We start from the raw sequence: 20,862 nt of genomic DNA on the forward strand, positions 1-20,862 counted from the left end.
TGTTATGCTGCTCCTGCAAATAATAAATTATAAAATTACCTTGCCTTAACTTTTAGTGGTGTTTTTTTTTTTTTTTTTTTTTAATGTTTTTTACTTAACCTGTTCATACTGAATTTGGTTCAATATGAGATTAGTTATGAATTTGAAAAAATAATGAAGATTTTCTAAATCCTGTTATTGTTGTTATTGCTGAATTACAGAATATTATTGAGGCCAACATCTTAATAGTCAATTTTACTTTGCCTACTCTCTTACAATATTAGAATATAGTGATGATGAATTTGGAAAAGATTTTGGAAAATTCCAGTTATTGAAATTGGACTTATTGATGTCATGAATATATATATATATATATATATGCTACAAATAAACAAGGAATATAATATGCTACAAATAATATATAATATGCTACAAATAAATAAGGTTTAAACATGTAATTGAGGCTGGAATTAAAGGCTTAAACCAATAAAAATATGTGTTCCAGAGTTCCAAACATGCTGTCCCAAATTACCAGTAAGCTATGCTTTTTTCCTAAGAAGATGTAATTATAAAAATGTACTATATTATGAAATTCCAGGACTGACTTAAGAAGGTCTTCAAAAAAAAAAAAGAAAAAAAGAGCCATACATGTGTTCTACACGGAATTAACCGTCTTCGTCGCTATAATCTTTTCTACCAGCAGGGGGAGACAAAGACTCGGCTACAGAGCGGCGCGGCGCTGAAAGCTTCCTGCAGCTGAACCTTGAAGGACCAGAGTTAGCTCCAGAATGTCCCAAAGCTGTTTCTCAATGTTTCTGAACAATACGGTAAAAACTTTGCTGTTGCGGCTCATGTAGATGAGGATAGTTTACCTCCTGAATGGCGTTATTTCAGGAATCTGATTATTCCAGTCACATGTTAAAGCAGGCGAGTAAATGACTGAAGATCCCCCCAGTCTTTTCCTCAATCAATAACACTGATACATCAAATGCCATTTTAATTCATTTTAAACATTTATTTACAGTCTAACCTGAATAACCTCACTAATACTGATGGGTCAAATAAGTGTCCAATACAACACAAGAACAGTGAAACCAACCAAACAAACAAACAAACAAACAAAAATAATAAAGTGCGTATAGAACACGAATCACGACCAGGTAACACTAGATCAACAGGTATCTATAACCATCCAAACCCACAGAGAGAGAGAGAGAGAGAGAGAAACAAAGAAGGAAAGATAGAGAAAGAAAGAAAGTCTCATCCAGGGAAAAGTGTGTGAAGTGAACGAGAGAGAGAGAGAGAGAGAGAGAGAGAGAGAGGTGCAGTTGGAGGAGGTGGAGTGGGGGTTGTTCGTTCCTGCTCTCTCTCTCTCTCTCTCTCTCTCTCTCTCCACCCCTATCTCTTTACGGGACTCTGGCAGGCCGGTATTCCAGGAATGTGTGGAACATGGCGGCCGCAGTGAAGGCTCCGAAAAGCGGGCTGCTCGAGGTTCGCCTGGCCGCGGAGCGCTGGAGCCGGGTGTTAGCTACCCTCAGCGGGGACACGCTCACTCTGAGCCCGGGGGAGGTGAGCGCTGAGGCGGCTAAAAGCTCGCCGGCCACCGGCGGCACTGTGAACGGAGAGCCGGGCCACCTGAGCTCTCCCTCTGTCCCGGACTCCATCAGCAACGTGAAGAGAACCGTGCGAGTTACCAAACAGGACGTGGGAGGACTCGGCATCAGCATTAAAGGTAGCGAATAAGCCACACTTACACTCATTTAACTCCTAACTTCAGTCCTGAGTTTAATTAAACAGAAGAGCAGAAAAGTTATCCACATAGAGCCCTCTCTACCAGCTCTACAATACTCAACATGTAGAGCTGCATAGTGCTGAAAAAAGTTACAGTTCAGCTCAGTATGAACTTTTTTCTGTCTTTTTGCTTCTTTTTGTTATCTGCATGTCTCTAAACTTCACTGTGGACAGTAGAGTAGGAGACTAACAGAAGAGTGACTTATGTGAATTAAAGCTTAATAACAGTTAAAACTTCTGAAAAGTGTCCTAACAGAATCATAATAGATTTATTTAGATACTTACTCTTATAATGTAGTTCAATGGAGTGACATAAACTAATTATACACACTCACTCCCTCTGCAAAATCACCCACATGTCCAAATCAGGACTCTCTAAAGCCCACTTGTGTTTAAAGTCATCCACAATTCATCCAATTCTACTGTACTCACAGATATTTGAGGATCAGCGAGCATTAAGAGCTCACTGTTTTACACCCACGATGGGAACAGGCTCAATAAATAGATTTAATGATAATATCTTTAAGCAGGTAGTTTAATGGCTGAGTTATTGGGATATTATAGCAGCTGTGAAGTCCACCTTGTTGTAGTCCTGGCTATGAAACTGGTATGTTTTTCAGCTCATGTACTTGTGCTCCCTGTGTATGAATGAACAGACTGCGTAGACTGATAACTTAAACCCTTCCCTCACACACACTTGGGAATTATATATGTCCCCCCTCGTACACCCAACCCAGACGTAGGAGTTGTATGTCTATATTTAATATAGTGTCTTGTGTATGTCTCAGGACTGCAGCTGTTTTGCTCATGTCTGACCAAGAAAGAGTCATTTTAAGTGCTTAAAGAATTGTTCAGTTTTATTAGGAACCGTCTGGTCTTGCTTAAACACTATGAGTCACGTTGTCCACTATATTGGGTTCACATCTAATCAGTTATTAATGAAATGGCCTCTCCTCTGAGAGTGGTTGTTTGTGTCGGTATTTGAGGAGGTCATGGTGAGGGTTGAGGCAGAGTGTGTACGAGGGGGATGGGAGTTGCACCCCGATGCCAACAGCTGACAAGAGATTTACCCACAATGCTCAGCGTTGTCACTGGCTTGAAATGAAAGCTATGGGACGAGAGCAAGGAGGAGTGGTGGGATTGGTGCTATTTATTTTAGGCAGAAAGAGAGAGAGAGAGAGAGAGAGAGAGAGATGACCTTGCATTGAGTCCAAAGTGCAGCTGTATTTTTATATTTACTGTAGTGCCAGATGTAAGTGGATCTGCTGTTCTTTTTCTTGTGGAAACCCCAAGTGTGACCAAGAAAGACATCCATGATCTTAATTTTCCACTGAGAAGTATTTCCATTGGGTTTTATACCTCTGCCAGCGCCCAGTGATTCTGGTTTGCAGTTTCTCTACGTGTCATTAAATTATGGTGTGTTTTCCAGTGCTAACCAGGCAGAGGCTTATTAGATGTTTAGTGCTTCTTCGCTGCTTTTTCGCAGACCTCACCAGGGAGCAACTTAGCAGACTAAAAAAATTACATAACTGACTCAGTTATTTGGGCAAACCCTGATTCTTTTAATCCCACTCTGCCTTGTGCTTGTGTCTCCCTCAACCACAGATTCTTAATCTGACATTTCATACACATCATTTAATTTCCTTCAGGAGCAAATGACGGCAATAAGCTAAGAATTTACCCCTCTCTCCGTCAGCGTATTAAATGTCAACCTTTCCTTCTTATTACATATATAAATGACTAGTGTGTCCCTATTCTTCCCTTCAAAGGTCAGAGTGTTTCAGAGAAAGTTGTGCAGCAGTGCAGAAGGATCTCACTAATGAAAAGTTGCAAGTGCATACACATACAAAAGGTTGTTAACAGTTCAGTTAATGGAAGGAAATAATCCTTGTTTAGAGCAATTATATAAGGTATTAGACTGGTGCTCGACAGCATAGAATACACCTGGATGATACTGTCCATATACCATAAATCAAAAATTGTATTTGCAGATAAATTGAGACAATATTTAAGCACAAACAGTTTGAGTAAGGTTGTAGTATATTAAAAGTCACATGTTTCTTGAGCACTGGCTTTCCTGGTTAGCAGAAGGGTGAATTAATGATTGTTAGAGTGGCAAAGATCCATTAAAAGGGTCAAAAAATATCTAAGCCAGTGGCACAGTTCCAAACCTCCATCAGTATTGGTATTTAGCCAATGGTATTTAGGGCAATGACAAACCACCTAGAAGGTTGTAGCTGTCTTTAAAGGTCAAAGATCTTCAATAGGAAGCAGTAATAGGGGCCAGAACGGTTCACGTAAGGTTGTAGTGCTTTTAAACTGCTGTATTTCTTCAGCATTTAGGCTTTCATGTTTGGTACAAGTTTAAGAGTGATAGGGATCGATCAGAAGGGTCAGAACTTATCTAAGACAGTGGCACATTTTCAAACCTCCAACTATATTGGTACCTACCAGGTTTTAGCTGAAGGTCTTTAGCCAGATCACTAACAAGTTGGGTAAGACATCAGAATATAGCTAATGGATTGTTTAAAGAACAAATATACCAGATGTGAATCAAGGAAAATAGTATTCCTACGTTTCTACCTTTGAAATAAGCTTGTTATGATATTATTATCTCTACGTAGTATTATGTTGCCACGATATACAGTGATGTTTATCGCTGATTATATTATTAACAGACCTGCCAACCATTATGGATTTTGTGTAGGGGCTCTGCAAAAACATTGGTGTGCTAATTATCATTCAAAAATATGCCATAATGCAGTAGAAGTGCACTGCAATGAGTTTGACCCAAAAAGCCTAAACAGACCTACTATGAAGTGGCAAATTAACACTTTACAAATAATGTTAATGGTGATGATAATTAAAAAGTGATTAAATATGCTTTTTTTGACTGGCGCTCTCCTGATTAGCACAGAGCAGCATCAACAGAGTAAATGTCGGCCATATGGACATTGCACAACTCGATTTCTAAAAGGATTCTATGGAAATGTGATGTTAAGATTTTTTAAGTGTTTACTATGCATTACTGCAGAATCACTTAAAAATTCACCATTCATCTGAGTTTTTGCAATTGCCACAGTTTCTGACTGTAGAGCTGGTAATATTTTTACATCTCCCATACTCTATCTAAACCAGTAATGGTGGAAATGCTACCTTTCCTTTGCTTTTTTAGGCTAATGGTGATTAAATCATCATTAAAGCAAAATCAGGGAAAAATCAGTATTGCACAACTTTGAAAATACATTCATCATCCCCTTTATTAGAAACACCTGTACACCTGCACATTCATGCAGTTTTCTCATAAGCCAGTCATGTGGCAGCGGTACAACACATAAAATCATGCAGATACAGGTCAAGAGCTTCAATTAATGTTCACATCAAACATCAGAATGAAGGAAATGTGTGATCTCTGTGACTTTAACCGTGGCATGGTTGTTGGTACCAGATGGGCTGGTTTGAGTATTTCACAAACTGATGATCTCCTGGGATTTTCACACAGAACAGTCTCTACAGTTTAGACAGAATGGTGCAAAAAAAAAAACCTCGTTGTGTGTCCGGAGGGTCTGCAGGCTGACACACCTTTTTGATGAGAGATCAGAGGAGAATGACCAGACTGGTCTGAGTTGACAGGAAGTCTGTAGTAACTCAAAAATGCACTCTTTATCACTGTGGTGAGCAGAAAAGCATCACATGCATGCACAACACATCAAACTTTGAGCTGGATGGGCTACAATAACAGAAGTCCACATCAGGTTCCACGCCTGTCAGCCAAGAACAAGAATCTGAGGCTATCATGGGCACAGAATCACCCAAACTGGACAGCTGAAGACTGGAAAAAGATCAGGTGATTTTTTTCCTAATGATGAACGCGTGTCCATGATAGCTTCAGATTCCTGTTCAGCAGTGGAACCCAGTGTGATATATGAGTTACTATATGCTTGATTGGCAGCTCGAAACAATCTGGTCATTTTCCTTTGACTTCACTTAGCAGAAATGTATTTCCACCCACAGAACTGTCGCTCACTCAATGTTTTTTGTTGTTCACACCATTCTGTGTAAACTCTAAAGACTGTTGTGTGTGAAAATTACAGGAGATCAGCAGTCTCTGAAATACTCAAAACCACCCATCTTGCCCCAACAACAATGCCACAGTTAAAGTCACAGAGATAACATTTTTTCTTCATTCTGATGTTTGATGTGAACATTACCTGAAGCTCTTGACCTGTATCTGCATGATTTTATGTATTGTGCTGCTGCCACATGATTGGCTGATTGAATAATGGCATAAATGTGCAGGTGTACAGGTGTTCCTATTAAATTGACTGGTGAGTGTATATGAAGTATACCAAAAACGTTAATGGTTATTAAACCTTACCATTCCATAGTGTGGAGTCTCAGTGCAATTCTGATGCTTTAAAATGTCCAAAGGGTATTTAAAGGTTATTTTAAATTTTTCTAAGGAAAGAAGATGATGGGAACTATTCCAAACCAATGTACAGTATTTTTTCTAAATTAATAACATTTTCTGAAGTATCCTTGTTGCTCCAGTCTGTAAAATATGTATGCCTTGTTTTCCATGTAGTGTTTCATAAGGCAAACTCAAGGGCATTACTTCGCTTCCTCTAGCATCACCAGATGGATGTCTGATATTCAGAAACCCTTGAGACCAGTTGCAATGGCTACCCAATGTTCATTGAAAATGATTTAGAGATGCTTCCTCTGAAGATATACTGCAGGCATAACCTTCCTGTACTAAAGAAGATCTATGTATGTGTTTTGGAGCATGCTTCAGCACAGGGATCAAGCCAAGCATAATTCTCATTGTCAGGGTGTTCAACGTAATTCACAGGGAGGTAGAGGTCATCTGATATAGGAACGTGGTCAGTGTAATGAAATTATGTATTCTCAGCTGTATTTTTCACCTTACACAACTTATACATTTCATGCAATGCATTTGTTTGTAAATTTGATTAACGTATCGTTTTTCTATCCAGTTTTCACATTTCACAATTTTTTTAAGCATGCAGTCAACAAATGTTGGAGTGTCTTCAAAAATATCTAATGCACTCTGGGGCTGGGACACACTCAACATGTTCTTGACACCTCTAGTGTATTACACGCAATATTTATTAGAATTGTGTAAAACATTGATGGACATAGATGCAGACATTAGCATCTAACCTTCTTCTAACCCTCATAAATCCTTACCAGGAGCTAGCGGGTGAGACAGGGGCTGAAAGTTAACATGATTTAATCTGCTCTTATCAACATTATTAATTTTCTGAGCAGCGAAGGTTTGGCTGGATTCCGAAATTATTCCCCAAGAACTACCTCTTGCTATGGAAGCATTTAGTGGAATCAGCTAGTGCTCTGATCATATTACATAGCGCCAAGAAATCAAGTGCCAAATGCTGAAAAAACAAGCTGGTGTGAAATTACTTAAATAAATATTTAGCTTTATTTAGCATATTGCATAAAGAAATATAGACATAGTGTGCAAACACATTTGAGCTTAAAAATTTGGAAATATTACATAATTATACAGTATGGTGGGTGATAAGCATTAGATTGTACTTTATTGCTCCTTTTCTTCTGCAATATTATTGCGCATTTGTCACTTGCTCTGTATTACAGTCTAGATTTCAGAATGTGCCCTAAGAGAATGTATTTCTCTTTATTTTGGGGCTCTTCGGTCTCCTGGGCCATTAACACATTCTGCCAGAACACTGCTATTGCGTTCTGCTTTGGACCATCTGAGATTTTTCTCAGACTGTTTTTCACTCCCTTTCTCTTGCAGCACCTGCTGAGAGTTACTGTCTTCCCCAAAATTGGGATCAAGACAGCCTTCTGTCTTGTCTTTGTGATATAGCCTGAATCTATCCACCTCAATCTGACAGGAACAACAGGCAGTCAAAACTAAAGTATTTAGGAAATGGTCTTGCAAAGCTGTTTATTCTATAAGCAGCCTTCACAGCATAGCCATTTTCTTTCACCAAATTTGGTAGACATACTTACTTTACGAAGCCCTATATGTGACAAATAAAGTCTTCTTCTTCTCATCCTAAACATTCCAGGAAAAAAATGAATCTAAAACTTTTAAATACTACTCTACTATACTACTTTGGTTCACTTACTTCTGACACAGGACTGCTTAAATGTATGTGTAGTATGTGCACACTATTGTAATTATACATTAGTATCTTGTAAACCAATTAAATAATGAGAGTAAAAACAACTATTAAATAACTATAGAGCAGGCAAATGAATTATAATTCACAGTGCTGAAGTATTCCAAGCTCATCTTGTTAATATATGGTATATAAATATAAATATATGAGAGACGTAAATATTCTCTCATATATCTTATGAGAGAGAAGAACTTGTGGTGTTCAGATTCAAATCATACCGGATTAAAACCTTTTCCAACGCACACCGCAATTCCTTACACTAATTACATAGACGTAATTGTTTCGTTTAAAACATACTGTATAAGCCGATCTCGACTGAGTGCCTGTTGTTGGAGGTAATTAGCTAGATATATTGAGTACTTCTCCTGAAAATAAGGAGATAGGAGGCAGTATCTCAGCAATTGTTTAGTTAGTTAGCTAGCTGACATTACTGTGTGCTACTGAAAGCCTTAGAGTTAGTGAAAGCCTATTTTCTCACACTCACCATCACAAGATGTGGGATTTACAGGTCAAAGGGAGCGTTTCAGGGGCTACTCCTTTATACAATTCTTCTAAAATATTTGCAAATTAATATTTAGTTATGTCACGCTAAAAAAATAAGCACTGTAGTTTTCCACTGAAAGTGAGTCAACTGTATTTGCCTTTTATTTACCCCAATAATGGTCATCTTCAGCCAAATTCCTTACAGAATTCATGTCATCTGTCAATTTAGAAAACCACACAAGATTGAGAAACTAAGACTTGTTTGATTTCATTATTACTCCAAATATGGTAAATAGCGTGTTACAGTATATTGGCTATCTAAATTCGCCCTGAATTCCACCGATATCAGTTTGTTCATGGGATCCTGTGAGACACAACAGAGAGTGGCAGGATCAGATGGAGGGTTTTTCTCTTATGTGGAACAGAGCAGGAACTCAGATATGAAGCTCACAGGGCAATGAATGGACATTTTTATTACCACGGGAGTGCAGTGGACGTGGAGTGGTGTTTGTGCTGCATTTACTGCATTCGTTCAATAGTTCTTCGGTAAATACGTTATCCTGGTCAGGATCACTGTGGTATAAATTACTTTTTCATTTGTACTTGTAAAGCTGAACCAATGAAGTTCATTAGAAAATATTGTACAGACAAAAGTAATAATAATAATCTTTGCTCATGGTTGTATAATTGTGCACAAATATGAAACTAAAGGGCCTAGTAACACAACTGATTTACATATTATAGATATATCATAATAAAGTGTTCATATTATACTTTTTTCAGTAAATGGCAGATGTGGTTGTCTTGACTACATCAGGTATGACAAAAAGCAGAATGTCTTGTAAGTGAAGTCTGGATAAGTGAAGTGAGATGTAATAATGGAATCAATCTCCATGCAGACAATTTTGAAGTCCGAGTTAAGACATATACACTAGGGGTGTAAACCTCAGGCTTCCACATGATACATTAAAATTTCAATTTCAACACATCCCACAGATGCTTGATAGGATTAAGATCTGGGGAATTTGGAGGTCAAGTCAACAACTTGAACTCTTTGTCATGTTCCTCAAACCATTCCTGAACAATTTTTGCAGTGTGGCAGGGCGCATTATCCTGCCGAAAGAGGCCACTGCCATTAGGGAATACCATTGCCATGAAGAGGTGTACCTGGTCTGCATCAATGTTTAGGTAGGTGGTATGTGTCAAGTAACATCAGCATGAATGCCAGGACCCAAAGTTCCCAGCAGAACGTTGCCCAGAGCATCACACTGCCTCCGCCAGCTTGCCTTCTTCCCTTCTTCCCATAGTGCATACTGGTGCCATCTCTTCCCCATTTAACGATGCACACGCACCCGGCCTTCCACATGATGTAAAAGAAAACATGATTTATCAGACCAGGCCACCTTCTTCCATTGCTCCATGGTCTAGTTCTGATGCTCATGTGCCCATTGTAGGCGCTTTCTGTGGTGGCCAGGGGTCAACATGGGCACTCTGACCAGTCTGCGGCTACGCAGCCCCATACGCAGCAAGCTGCGATGCACTGTGTGTTCTGACACCTTTCTATCATAGCCAGAATTAACTTTTTCAGCAATTTGTGCTACAATAGCTCTTCTGTGGGATCAGACCAGACAGACTAGCCTTCGCTCCTCACACGCATCATTGAGCCTTAGGCGCCCATGACCCTGTCTCTGGTTCACCAGTCATCCTTCCTTGGACCACTTTTTGTAGGTACTAACCACTGCATACCGGAAACACCACACAAGACCTGCCATTTTGGAGATGCTCTGACCCATTTGTCTAGCCATCACAATCTGGCTTTTGTCAAAGTCACTCAGATCCTTACGCTCACCCATTTTTCCTGCTTCCAACACATCAAATTGGAGAACTGACTGTTCACTTGCTGCCTTGCAGGCAGTCGTGGCCTAATGGTTAGAGAGTCAGACGTGCAACCCAAAGGTGAACCTGAAGGTCGTGGGTTTGAGTCTCAGGTCCGGCAGGGTTTGTAGGTGGGGGGAGTGAATGACCAGCGCTCTCTTCCAACCTCAATACCACGACTGAGGTGAGACCCTTGAGCAAGGCACTGAACCCCCAACCGCTCCCCAGGCGCCGCAGCAAAAAGGCTGCCCACTGCTCTGTGTGTGTGTGTGTGTGTGTGTGTGTGTGTTCACTACTGTGTGTGTATGTGCACTTGGATGGGTTAAATGCAGAGCACAAATTCCGAGTATGGGTCACCATACTTGGCTACACATCACGTCACTTCACTTCATAATATATCACACCCTGTAACAGGTGGCATTGTAATGAGATAATCCATGTTATTCACATCACCTTTCAGTGGTTAATGTTATGGCTGATCACATTTCAATTAGCTTCAGTAAAATACATGAACTTTATTCAGTCACAGCTCGGCCTACCGTTAATTTACGAATGATGATGATGTAGAGAGGGACTATTTTAAAAAATATCAGAGTTATGGTCAATTCACCTGGCTAGCCTGTTAAATTATTTACATATCAGTTTAAAAATATGAATTAGTTTATTAAATTTCATTATTTATCTGGCCAAGAAATGTATACTTACATTTACATTTACATTTATGGCATTTTGGCAGACGCCCTTATCCAGAGCGACTTACAATTATCTCATTTATACAACTGAGCAGTTGAGGGTTAAGGGCCTTGCTCAAGGGCCCAGCAGTACTTATACTTATTTATTAGTAAAATACTTATTTTATGGTCATCATCATGTGTACCGACTCTGAAGATGTGTTTGGCACAAGTGGCTAATTTTCTTCCTTTGGAAAAACTTACATATGACTTATAGAACAAATCTGAACTATTCTGGCAGATATGGACCCCCTTGTGGGATCTACTTGAACAGTCATGACGTTAGTCCTGCCTACTTTTTTTTTTGTTTGTTTTTTTGTTTTGTTTTGCCCTTTGGTTTTTCCATGATCACTCCGTTATACTAACAGATTATTGTTTCTGTTTAAATGTTTGCTGTGGGTGTTGATTGTATATTGATCTGGCTCTGCTTTTTTGTTGTTAAAAATCAATAAAAAATATAAAAATATATTTTCACACACCAGTTCTTTATCCTTTTTGATAATAATCAATTTATGATGCACTGATTTCAGTAGTTGCCTTTTAAATCTGGGCAGTAATCCAAATCAATGGCTCATTACACCCCTTATATACACATGATGTCACAAAAATGTCAAATCATTCTTTAAAGGTATGTCTACCATAACAGGGTTGAGTAACAAAGTTCTTATAGAATCTTGGAGCTGTGAGTTGATGCATATTATGTGAAACATTGTGAAAAAATATGAGACATAGTTTTTAAAATTGGACATATAATTATTGTCGCATATATTGCTGTATTTGACAACCTTTATATACTAATCACACATAACTAATTGCAAAAACATGATGACCTCTGGTAGTTCCAGCCTTAAGCTTGTTCTGAACTAAAAAGTTTATGAATGTATAGTTATGCTTACAAACAAAAATATTGCTTCTAATTGGATATTTGTTTTAAGCTTTGATTAATTCAATTTGTGATTCAATTTGCTCATCTTTCAGGTGGTAAAGAGAACAAGATGCCCATCTTAATTTCTAAGATCTTCAAAGGCCTCGCAGCAGACCAGACTGAGGCTCTGTATGTTGGTGACGCCATTTTATCTGTCAACGGATGTGACCTGCGAGAAGCTACTCATGATGAAGCTGTACAAGCTCTGAAAAAGACTGGGAAAGAGGTCATCTTGGAGGGTAAGAAATCATGGGCACTGTTATTTTGTTGTTAAATGCGTGGAACTTTTCATACAAAAATGAGCTAGTCAGTTTATTCAGATTTTAAACACACAGTTTGGTCTAATGCTGCATTCGACTAAAACTCATAACTCAGAATTTCCGACCTCTAGGAAGTTGGAAATCCTACCTGTAATCTCGGGATGGTCTTTTCAGCTTTTCGGCTTCTCATAGCATGAGCAGTAAACAAAATAGCACTTCTTACCTTTAAATAAATTATACTGTATATACAAATATTTGATTTAAATCAAATCAACACACAGACATCTCAGCTTGATAAACCTATAACATTGTACAGTTCGATGTTTTGAGGCGGCAAGTATACATCACTCATCACAGTTAGCTGGCTTGTTGCTAACAAAAGATGAACATGGAGACATCCATGTTTTTTTTCCCTCACTTTGTAGCTTGAACGCTCAGAGGTTAAAAATGACGTAAGTGAAAAAGCTGAGTTTAAACATAGGAGGTAAGACGAATGCAGCATCAATACATCAGGAGGAAATTTATGAGTAAAATGTGATCTAAGGTGAGGTTGAAAAATTGTACATGCATCCACCTAAATACACCAATACAAAAAAAAAAAAACATTAGGAAGCAGGGATAAGTATGGAATCTAGCAAACAGTGAGATCAGCATGCAGTCAGGATGTTCCCTGACTTGAGATTTAAGAAGGCTTTAGATGAAACCGCAGATCAGCAGCCCATGGCTCTGTCTCAATTTGTACCTCCTGAGTTAAAGGTTGTCCAAGGTTTTCAAAGTGAGGTGCAATACTGGGCGGTCTGTGCCTTCACATTCAGTCTTCCTTTATAATAAATTGCAGTCTAAAATTGTTGAACTGTTTTGTCACCATGTTTTTAACATACTTGGAAGGATGCTGAGCTTTCCATTCCATTATCCTGTCTATAGATAACTTGCTTTCTAAAAATGTAGTCCTATTTATTTATTTATTTATTTATTTATTAGTTTATTTAACAGGGACAATGGACAGTCCATGATTGCCCCAGAAATAAGCTACAGAGCTAAATTTCATCCGTAGTCCCTGGGCAGGAAGTATATAAATGAGGGGGGAAAAAATAATGTATCAACATAAAAATAAATTACACAGTGTCATTAAAGCATTGGTCAATAAATAACAGCAATGAAACATAAAACAGGAACCGTACAATATCACACCAAATGCTAAGAGTACAGCAGTGTAACGTAATAAACCTAAAGGAGTACAGAACAAAAGTGATTACATTCTGCTAGAGTCATGAAAAATGAGAAAGAGTGTATGACATTCTGTGATAAATCACAGGGCAGGAGAATTCTTTCATATACATGGGGACTGAGGTTCACTTTTAATTTGAAAGCGAATTTAAGGTTCCATGTGAGAAATGTTCTGCCATTGTGGCCAAGGAATCTCAGCAGGCTACACACAAAGGAAGGTCAGGTAAATGTACCCATAAAATACTGCAGATGAAATCATAAAGCTACAGCTGGTCTCTGGCGATGACCTCATCCCAGCCTCGCCCTCGCACACACATGAAAAATACACTCCCACACCCTCCCACACACACATACACACACAAATTCAGTAAGCCCTACTACACTTAATATTGTATTCTTACCACCATCACTATACACAGACATGTGGCCTTGCATATGGTCATACAACAATCTGTCATTGTCCTCAGGGCAAAATAAATGAAACACTTTGGACAGTGTGAGGGGTGTGAGCTGTGTCCTAAACACTGCTGACTGCTTTCTCAGTTTAGCTTTATATCCCATCCAGAAGACATCATGCTCAGGCACGGGTTCAGTGAATAAATCAATGTGAGAAGCAAAGCACACTAGAGCTGTGGATTTGCGGCCAAGGCAGGCTGCCAGATCATAGCACAACATTTGTTCTATAATAAATCATTGAGAAAGACTTGGACTACATATGATGTGTTAATGATCATTGTTCGATAGTGTGTCATGCTAGTTCATTTTAGGTGTGAGGAAGTTCAAAATGGAAAGAGATGCATTTAGAGACTGTGGGAGAGAAACGGACAAATAGATGGAATGAGAGAACGAAGATTGAAGAGTTACTGGATATGATAAGTGCTGTAAAGTGCCATATCAGCATTTTACCTTCTGTAATAGGGCTCTTAGGAAAGGAATAATGCAACTATGAAGGTATGTATGTGTGTGTGTGTGTGTGTGTGTGTGTGTGTGCTCTGACATTCTCTCTCTGCTCTCTCCTATTCCAACACTGATAGAGGGAACAGAGAAAAACAATTATCGTATCCCCCTACTGAGAAATAGAGATAGAGAGTCCACTAATTGATTAATTAAATAGGAACAGCATTGCGGAAAGGGCAATGACAAATTATGGAAAGTGTGTGTGTGTCAGAGAGAGAGAGAGATAGGGATAGGGGAAAGGAAAGGGGGTGGAAGATGTGCCAGAATGAAGCAGGCTCAGTTGCTTACGGTAACAAGTAAACTACATAAACTCACACAGACAGGAACAGCCAAAGACTGCCAGTTTGGTGTGTTCATGTGTGTGTGTGTGTGTGTGTGTGTGTGTGTGTGAAATATGGTCTTTCTCACCCTAGTATGGTGAGAAAAGCTGCGATGGATAACAGCAATTTTCACACATCTTAAACTCCATTACTCGTGAACAAATGCTCCCTTAGGCTTCTGTTTCTACTCGTGTCCTACAAACCGGACCTTCTGGGCATCATATAGAAGCCAGAGCCTGTTAGTGAAATACAAGCCAGTCAAGTCTTCAGTGCTGTTAATCTTTCAGTGATTCTTAAACATTTTGTATGGTTTACAAGAGTTACAGGGCATTTTCCGGTGATATTTTGCTGGCCATAGTGAGTCAGGAACATAAGGTAAGGGCACTTCAGTTTTGTATGAAAACACACTGAGCACTTTATTAGGAACACCTGTACACCTACACATTCATGCAATTATCTAATCAGCCAACTGTGTGGCAGCAGTGCAATACATAAAATCATGCAGATCTGGGCAGCAGCTTTGAGTGATGTTCACATCAACCATCAGAATGGGGAAAAAATGTGATCTCAGTGATTTTGACCGTGGCATGATTGTTGCTGTCAAATGGGCTGGTTTGAGTATTTCTATAACTGCTGATCCCCTGGGATTTTCATGCACAACAGTCTCTAGCGTTTACTCAGAGTGGTGCAGAATGGTGCAAAAAAAACATCCAGTGAGCAGCAGTTCTATGGACGGAAACGTCTTGTTGATGACAGAGGTCAATGGAGAATGGCCAGACTGTTTCAAGCTGACAGAAAGGCTGCAGTAACTCAAATAACCACTCTGTACAATTGTGGTGAGGAGAAAAGCATCTCAGAAAGCACAACATGTTGAACCTTGTGACAGATGAGTTACAACAGCAGAAGACGACGTCAGGTTCCACTTATGTCAGCCAAGAACAGAAAGCTGAGGCTGCATGGGCACAGGTTCACTGTGCATGGGCACAGTTGAAGACTGGAAAAGCATAGCCTGGTCTGGTAAAGTTCTGCTGAGGCACACAGATGATAAGGTCAGAATTTTGTGCCAACAGCATGAATCTATGGATCCAACCTGCCTTGAGTCAACAGTCCAGGATGGTGGAGGTGGTGTAATGGTGTGGGGAATGTTTTCTTGGCACACTTTGGGCCTGTTAATACCAATCAATTCTATTTGAGTATTGTTGCTGACCATGTGCATCCCTTCATGGCCACAATTTACCCATCTTCTAATGGCTACATCCAGCATGACGATGCACCATGTCAAAAAGGAAAAGTCATCTCAAACTGGTTTCATGAACTTGGCAATGAGTTCAGTGTTCTTCAGTGGCCTTTCCAGTCACTGGATCTGAATCCAGTAGAACATCTTTGGGATGTGGTAGAACAGGAGATTCGCAGCATGAAAGTGCTCCTGAAAAATCTGCAGGAATTGTGTGATGCAATCCTGTCAACATGGACCAGAATCTCAAAGGACTGTTTCCAAAAACTTGTGGAATCCATGCCACACAGAATTGAGGCCCTACCCAGTATTAGTATAGTGTTCCTAATAAAGTGCTAGTAAATGTATGTCATATTTGCAAAATGTTATTTATTTCCTTAATATGGCATTTAATACCACTCAGAAGATATAGCAAACATTCAGAGTTAAAGAAACAATATGTACTATGGTAATTTTTGGCTGGTTTTCTGTAATGCAACCTTTAAAAGTTAGATTATAACAAAAGCAGTTAAATCTTAAAAACACAAGTTAGATAAACATAAGTCAGTTATATTTTGGGTGGCTTGGTGGTACAGTGGGTAACGTTGCCGCCTCACAGCGCTAGGGTCCCCAGCTTACTGAATAGTGAGATTCAGGTTTCTGTCTGTGTCGAGTTTCTCATATTTACCCAGTGTTTGCGTGGGTTTCGACCGGGTTCTCCAGTTTCCTCCCACTGTCCAAAAACATGCAGGTAGGTGGATTGGTTATGCTAAATGGCCCCTAGGTGTGAATGAGTGTGTGAATGTGTATGTGCATATTCCTTCCTTGTGCCCAGTGTTCTTAGGATAGGCTCTGTGAATGAATAAATTGCATTCTATATATATATATAGAATGATTACACCTATAACATACAGAATACAGAATGACTCATTGAACACTGAATGAACTCTATTACATTTGCTAAGCTACATAGGTGAGGCAAATTGAACTAATGTCAGCTATTAAAAAGAAGTCTGCACTTACATGTAACAAGTAACAGAAGTTCAAACATATAAAAACCTTAACAATGAGCTGCATTGGTAAAGAAGAGTGGTAGCTGCCATCTGCGTAGTAGACTGTAGAGAGCTGCACAGGAAAGAGGAATAGTATGGTGTTCTGTGAAGATAGGGAAATAAAAATGTTCCTGCAATTACATCAGGAACAGAGAAAAGCTTCACAGTATTCTGAAATGAAAATAGTAACAAGCATGAAAGGACTTTCATTACAGGACATTTTACTTCACAATAATACAATTTTAGAAGTAAAACTCCCATATGACTGAGCTAAGCTGTGTCATTTGTTCTCAGTTTAACACCACCAATCAATCCAAAACACAAGAATTATCTTCACACATAGAAGTATTTCACTGTGGAGACTGGTGAAGCCAGGTGTAAAGTAGTCCTGCTTGAAGCTTTCTAATTTCACACAGTGACACAAGACATCCAATTTGCTCATTCATTAGACTAAAGTGCCTGTTAGAGTTTTAGTGGAGAAGACCTAAAAGTGATGTTCGGCAGTAATTCACTTTGACTGAACTTGACAAACATTACATAACATTGTGATGGTTTTCAATCATGTGTGACTCTTGTTCATAATTATAAAGGTCCTTATTCATGATAGTTGTACATGGTGAAATCTTGATTGTAAGATGAACCTACCCAAATTCCACTGAGGTTTTCATTATATATTTCACTGTTGTATGATAAAACTCACGTCTGATCCGAGTGCATGTAAACATGAGCGTGATATTTTAATAACCAGAACAATACCTGACCTGAAGAGGAATCATTAAGTCAGTATTAATACCATCAATAATTATAGCAAGCGTAGTTAGTAAAATATAGTAGAGTAGTTGGTTATAAGTAATAACAATATTTAACTATGCATATTGGTGAAACTGTTTTGATATTGTATATAATTCAACAGAAGCTTAAAGAATAATGTTGTAATTTAAATAACAGTTAGTTCTGGTCCACTAATTTGATTGGACAAGAGGAGTTCTAAGAGTGCTGATATTTAGCATTTCACTGTTTGTATCACGCCACTTGTTCACTACATAAAATTTCAGTTCGAGCAATACTTCATTACATTGAAACCATTATTACACTTACTCCGAGCTGTTAGTCAGACTGTGTGTTGGCATGGCAACACGTGACTCTCTATCCAGCTGTGGCTTCTTTGGGAACGATTTTCAGTGATGGAGCAAAAATAAACAAATATTTGTCCATATTGTGTCTGTAATGTCAGTTACTCAATATTAATTTCTTGTTTATAGAATTTTTGTATAAATGCTGATCTACTGAATTTCATGATTACCTGCTGCTTCATGCCTACGCCAAATCACAGCCATGCTGATGTTCAGTACGACAGCACTCTTGCTCATGTGATATTGCTTAAATGCATATATATGTACATTTTAAATACTGGCATTAACCTACAATGTTTACATGGGCAGACAGATAGAGGACAACTACTGTATTAAAACTTTTGACCACTACTACATGTAGAAAATGTACACAGCTAATTTGACCATGACATATTAAATGTTCTTTTATTGTATTTCATGAATAATGTGTTGTTAATATGAGACTTCAAATACCATTTTTGGGAGTCACAGTGAACTTTACAGCACAAGTAGCTAAGCCACATAAATTAACACTCTGCTTAATGAACAGTTAGTCTAATGGTCCATTAGTGACTACTAATTCTTAACAAATTAGGTGTGTGTGTGTGTTCATGCCTTGCTGAGAAAGGAAACAGATAGGAGAATGAATAATAACTCATAATTATTATGAATCTTTTAAAAAACTTACGTGCTTTTTCAGATCTCTACAATATGTCATATTCTGAAGGAAAAATATAACCGCAGAATAACCACTAGTTCATTACTAGTTCATTTTCTCTATGAAGGTGTAGCTTGTGACAATATTAAACACTCCATTCGTACCTTTTCCTGAATAGGATTTCATTTTGTTGTATTAAATCTGTCCTGGAGTGCAAAATGAGTGCTGGTACTCCCATATTTAATGCTAAGAGACAAAGATGTGAGTAGATTTTACAATAAATTCTTCACTTCTTTCAAAAGACTGATCAGTATCCAAGTCAGGACTTGAGTTTTCTCACTTAACTGAAGTTTCACACTTAACTAAATTAACACCATTAGCCATTATGGCCTTTTGTGCTGTATCATCAGAAAGTGCTAGCTTGTACCTATGATAAATGATCCAAAGAGTCGGTTTCCAAAAGCATACTTCTCTCTGGCAGTGGGCCACTCATTTAATGAGCTCATGTGAGACATTGCTGATAAGGGGATCTTATGTAAATTGAGTTCTGCTAGTTATTCTGCTAATTTCCTCGTCTGTTCTCTGGAGGCTGCAGCAAACTGAGCCACATAAGTTCTCATCCCTGCAGAAGCTATAGCATCAGTTTAAATGTAAAATTATATGCAGACACACACAAACACACACACAAGCTTACACTTTCACACAATGTTTGCACCAGCTCACGTTTTTTATATTGTTTCATATTGTTGCATCTTGTATATGTGATTAAAACGGTTCAGAACCCGTTATCGGTGTAGATGAGAAACAGTGCATATTTTGTACCCTTGTCAGCAGTGACGTTGTTGCAGCTGACTTTTGTGTGTGTTTGTGTGTGTCTGCATTGGTACATTTTTGCGGGGGCATTCTGAGGGACATTCCTGGCCTAACAGAGCTTTTACAGAACCAAGCATGCTTCAGGAGTCATAGAGTAGCCAATCAGGCGCATTCCAGCTGCTCCCACGGCAACCGGGGAGCAGAAGAACACTGGGATAGGACGCCTTTGACTTTGACTTGGCAACCCAGACTTATGTTTGCCCAATGAGGCAGCAAGATAAACAACTCCAATGGAAAGATTGACCAATAAGAAGAATCTGAAGAATCACTGTTCTTAAACACAGAATTCCCACATATCACTGTTTCCATTCTTTGTGTTCAGACGTTTAGGAATTTAACTTCCAGAAGATTCATGAAAGCCTTAAACCTTTAGGTGAATGTTTAAAGTTTAAAGAGGCCTCTCTCATTCTCTTGCTCTCACTACTTTCGTAATTCAGTTAAAAAAGAGGCTTAGTGGTTTTAGTGTATGCTATTATTAGTTAAATTTGGTCTCTGTGTTAAAGGGGAATTCCACAGTTTTTCTTCTTGCATAGTTCATTCACTGTTCCAACATAATCCACTCACTGAGAAATAAACAACGTCATTTAGGTAGTTTTGATAAAAATGCACTGTTATAGCAAAACCTACTGAGGTAAAACTGCTAACAACTGCGGTGACAGAAGCCTAGGGCCGTATTACAGAAACATTCTAACTATGTAATCTTATCTTATCTGTATACTAACCATTAGCAGTTACAAGTTTTATACCTTAACTCCAAATAAGAAGAAAAAATTGCATAAGTATACTAACTTACTAAAATGTCAGATAACTCCAACAATTTTTTAATTTCAATTAAAGGTTTCTGTCTTTTGTTAGATACTGAAGACACAATGTTGTGCTTGCTTCACAGGAAACAGTGACAGGTAGCATAACATTAGCTTACTAACTAGCATTACATTATTTTATTATACAATACAGTAAATCAATGCTTAATGATTGAAAAATGACCAAGAGTGTTGTAATGTCAACCAAAACATACTAAAAAATAAATAACTTTTTACAGAGGATACTAAAACTCATGGTTCATTAGCCTTTAATTGCATCCTGTGTGCAATTAAAGTTTCACGTGATCTCAATATAAATACACGTTTGTGGAAAGCCCCAGAGTGTTAGAGAACATACCTAAACACACAATATCATGAAGACCAAAACATATACAGGACAAAGTTCTGGAAA

The 20,862-nt window shown here is 38.5% G+C and overlaps 1 protein-coding gene across 1 annotated transcript in view; it reads left to right on the forward strand.

The window, feature by feature from the left end:
- Positions 1-1,325: 1,325 nt before the first annotated feature.
- The window catches only part of snta1 (syntrophin, alpha 1), a 30,561-nt gene continuing 11,024 nt past the window's right edge, over positions 1,326-20,862 (forward strand). The window contains exons 1-2 of the mRNA XM_026923214.3: positions 1,326-1,711; positions 12,029-12,214. Of these exons, the coding sequence (XP_026779015.1) occupies positions 1,429-1,711; positions 12,029-12,214 (469 nt within the window). The 5' untranslated portion in view covers positions 1,326-1,428. The remainder of the gene's footprint in view (positions 1,712-12,028; positions 12,215-20,862) is intronic.

This window comes from Pangasianodon hypophthalmus, chromosome 2, assembly GCF_027358585.1.
Source record: "Pangasianodon hypophthalmus isolate fPanHyp1 chromosome 2, fPanHyp1.pri, whole genome shotgun sequence".
Classification (NCBI taxonomy): Eukaryota; Metazoa; Chordata; class Actinopteri; order Siluriformes; family Pangasiidae; genus Pangasianodon; species Pangasianodon hypophthalmus.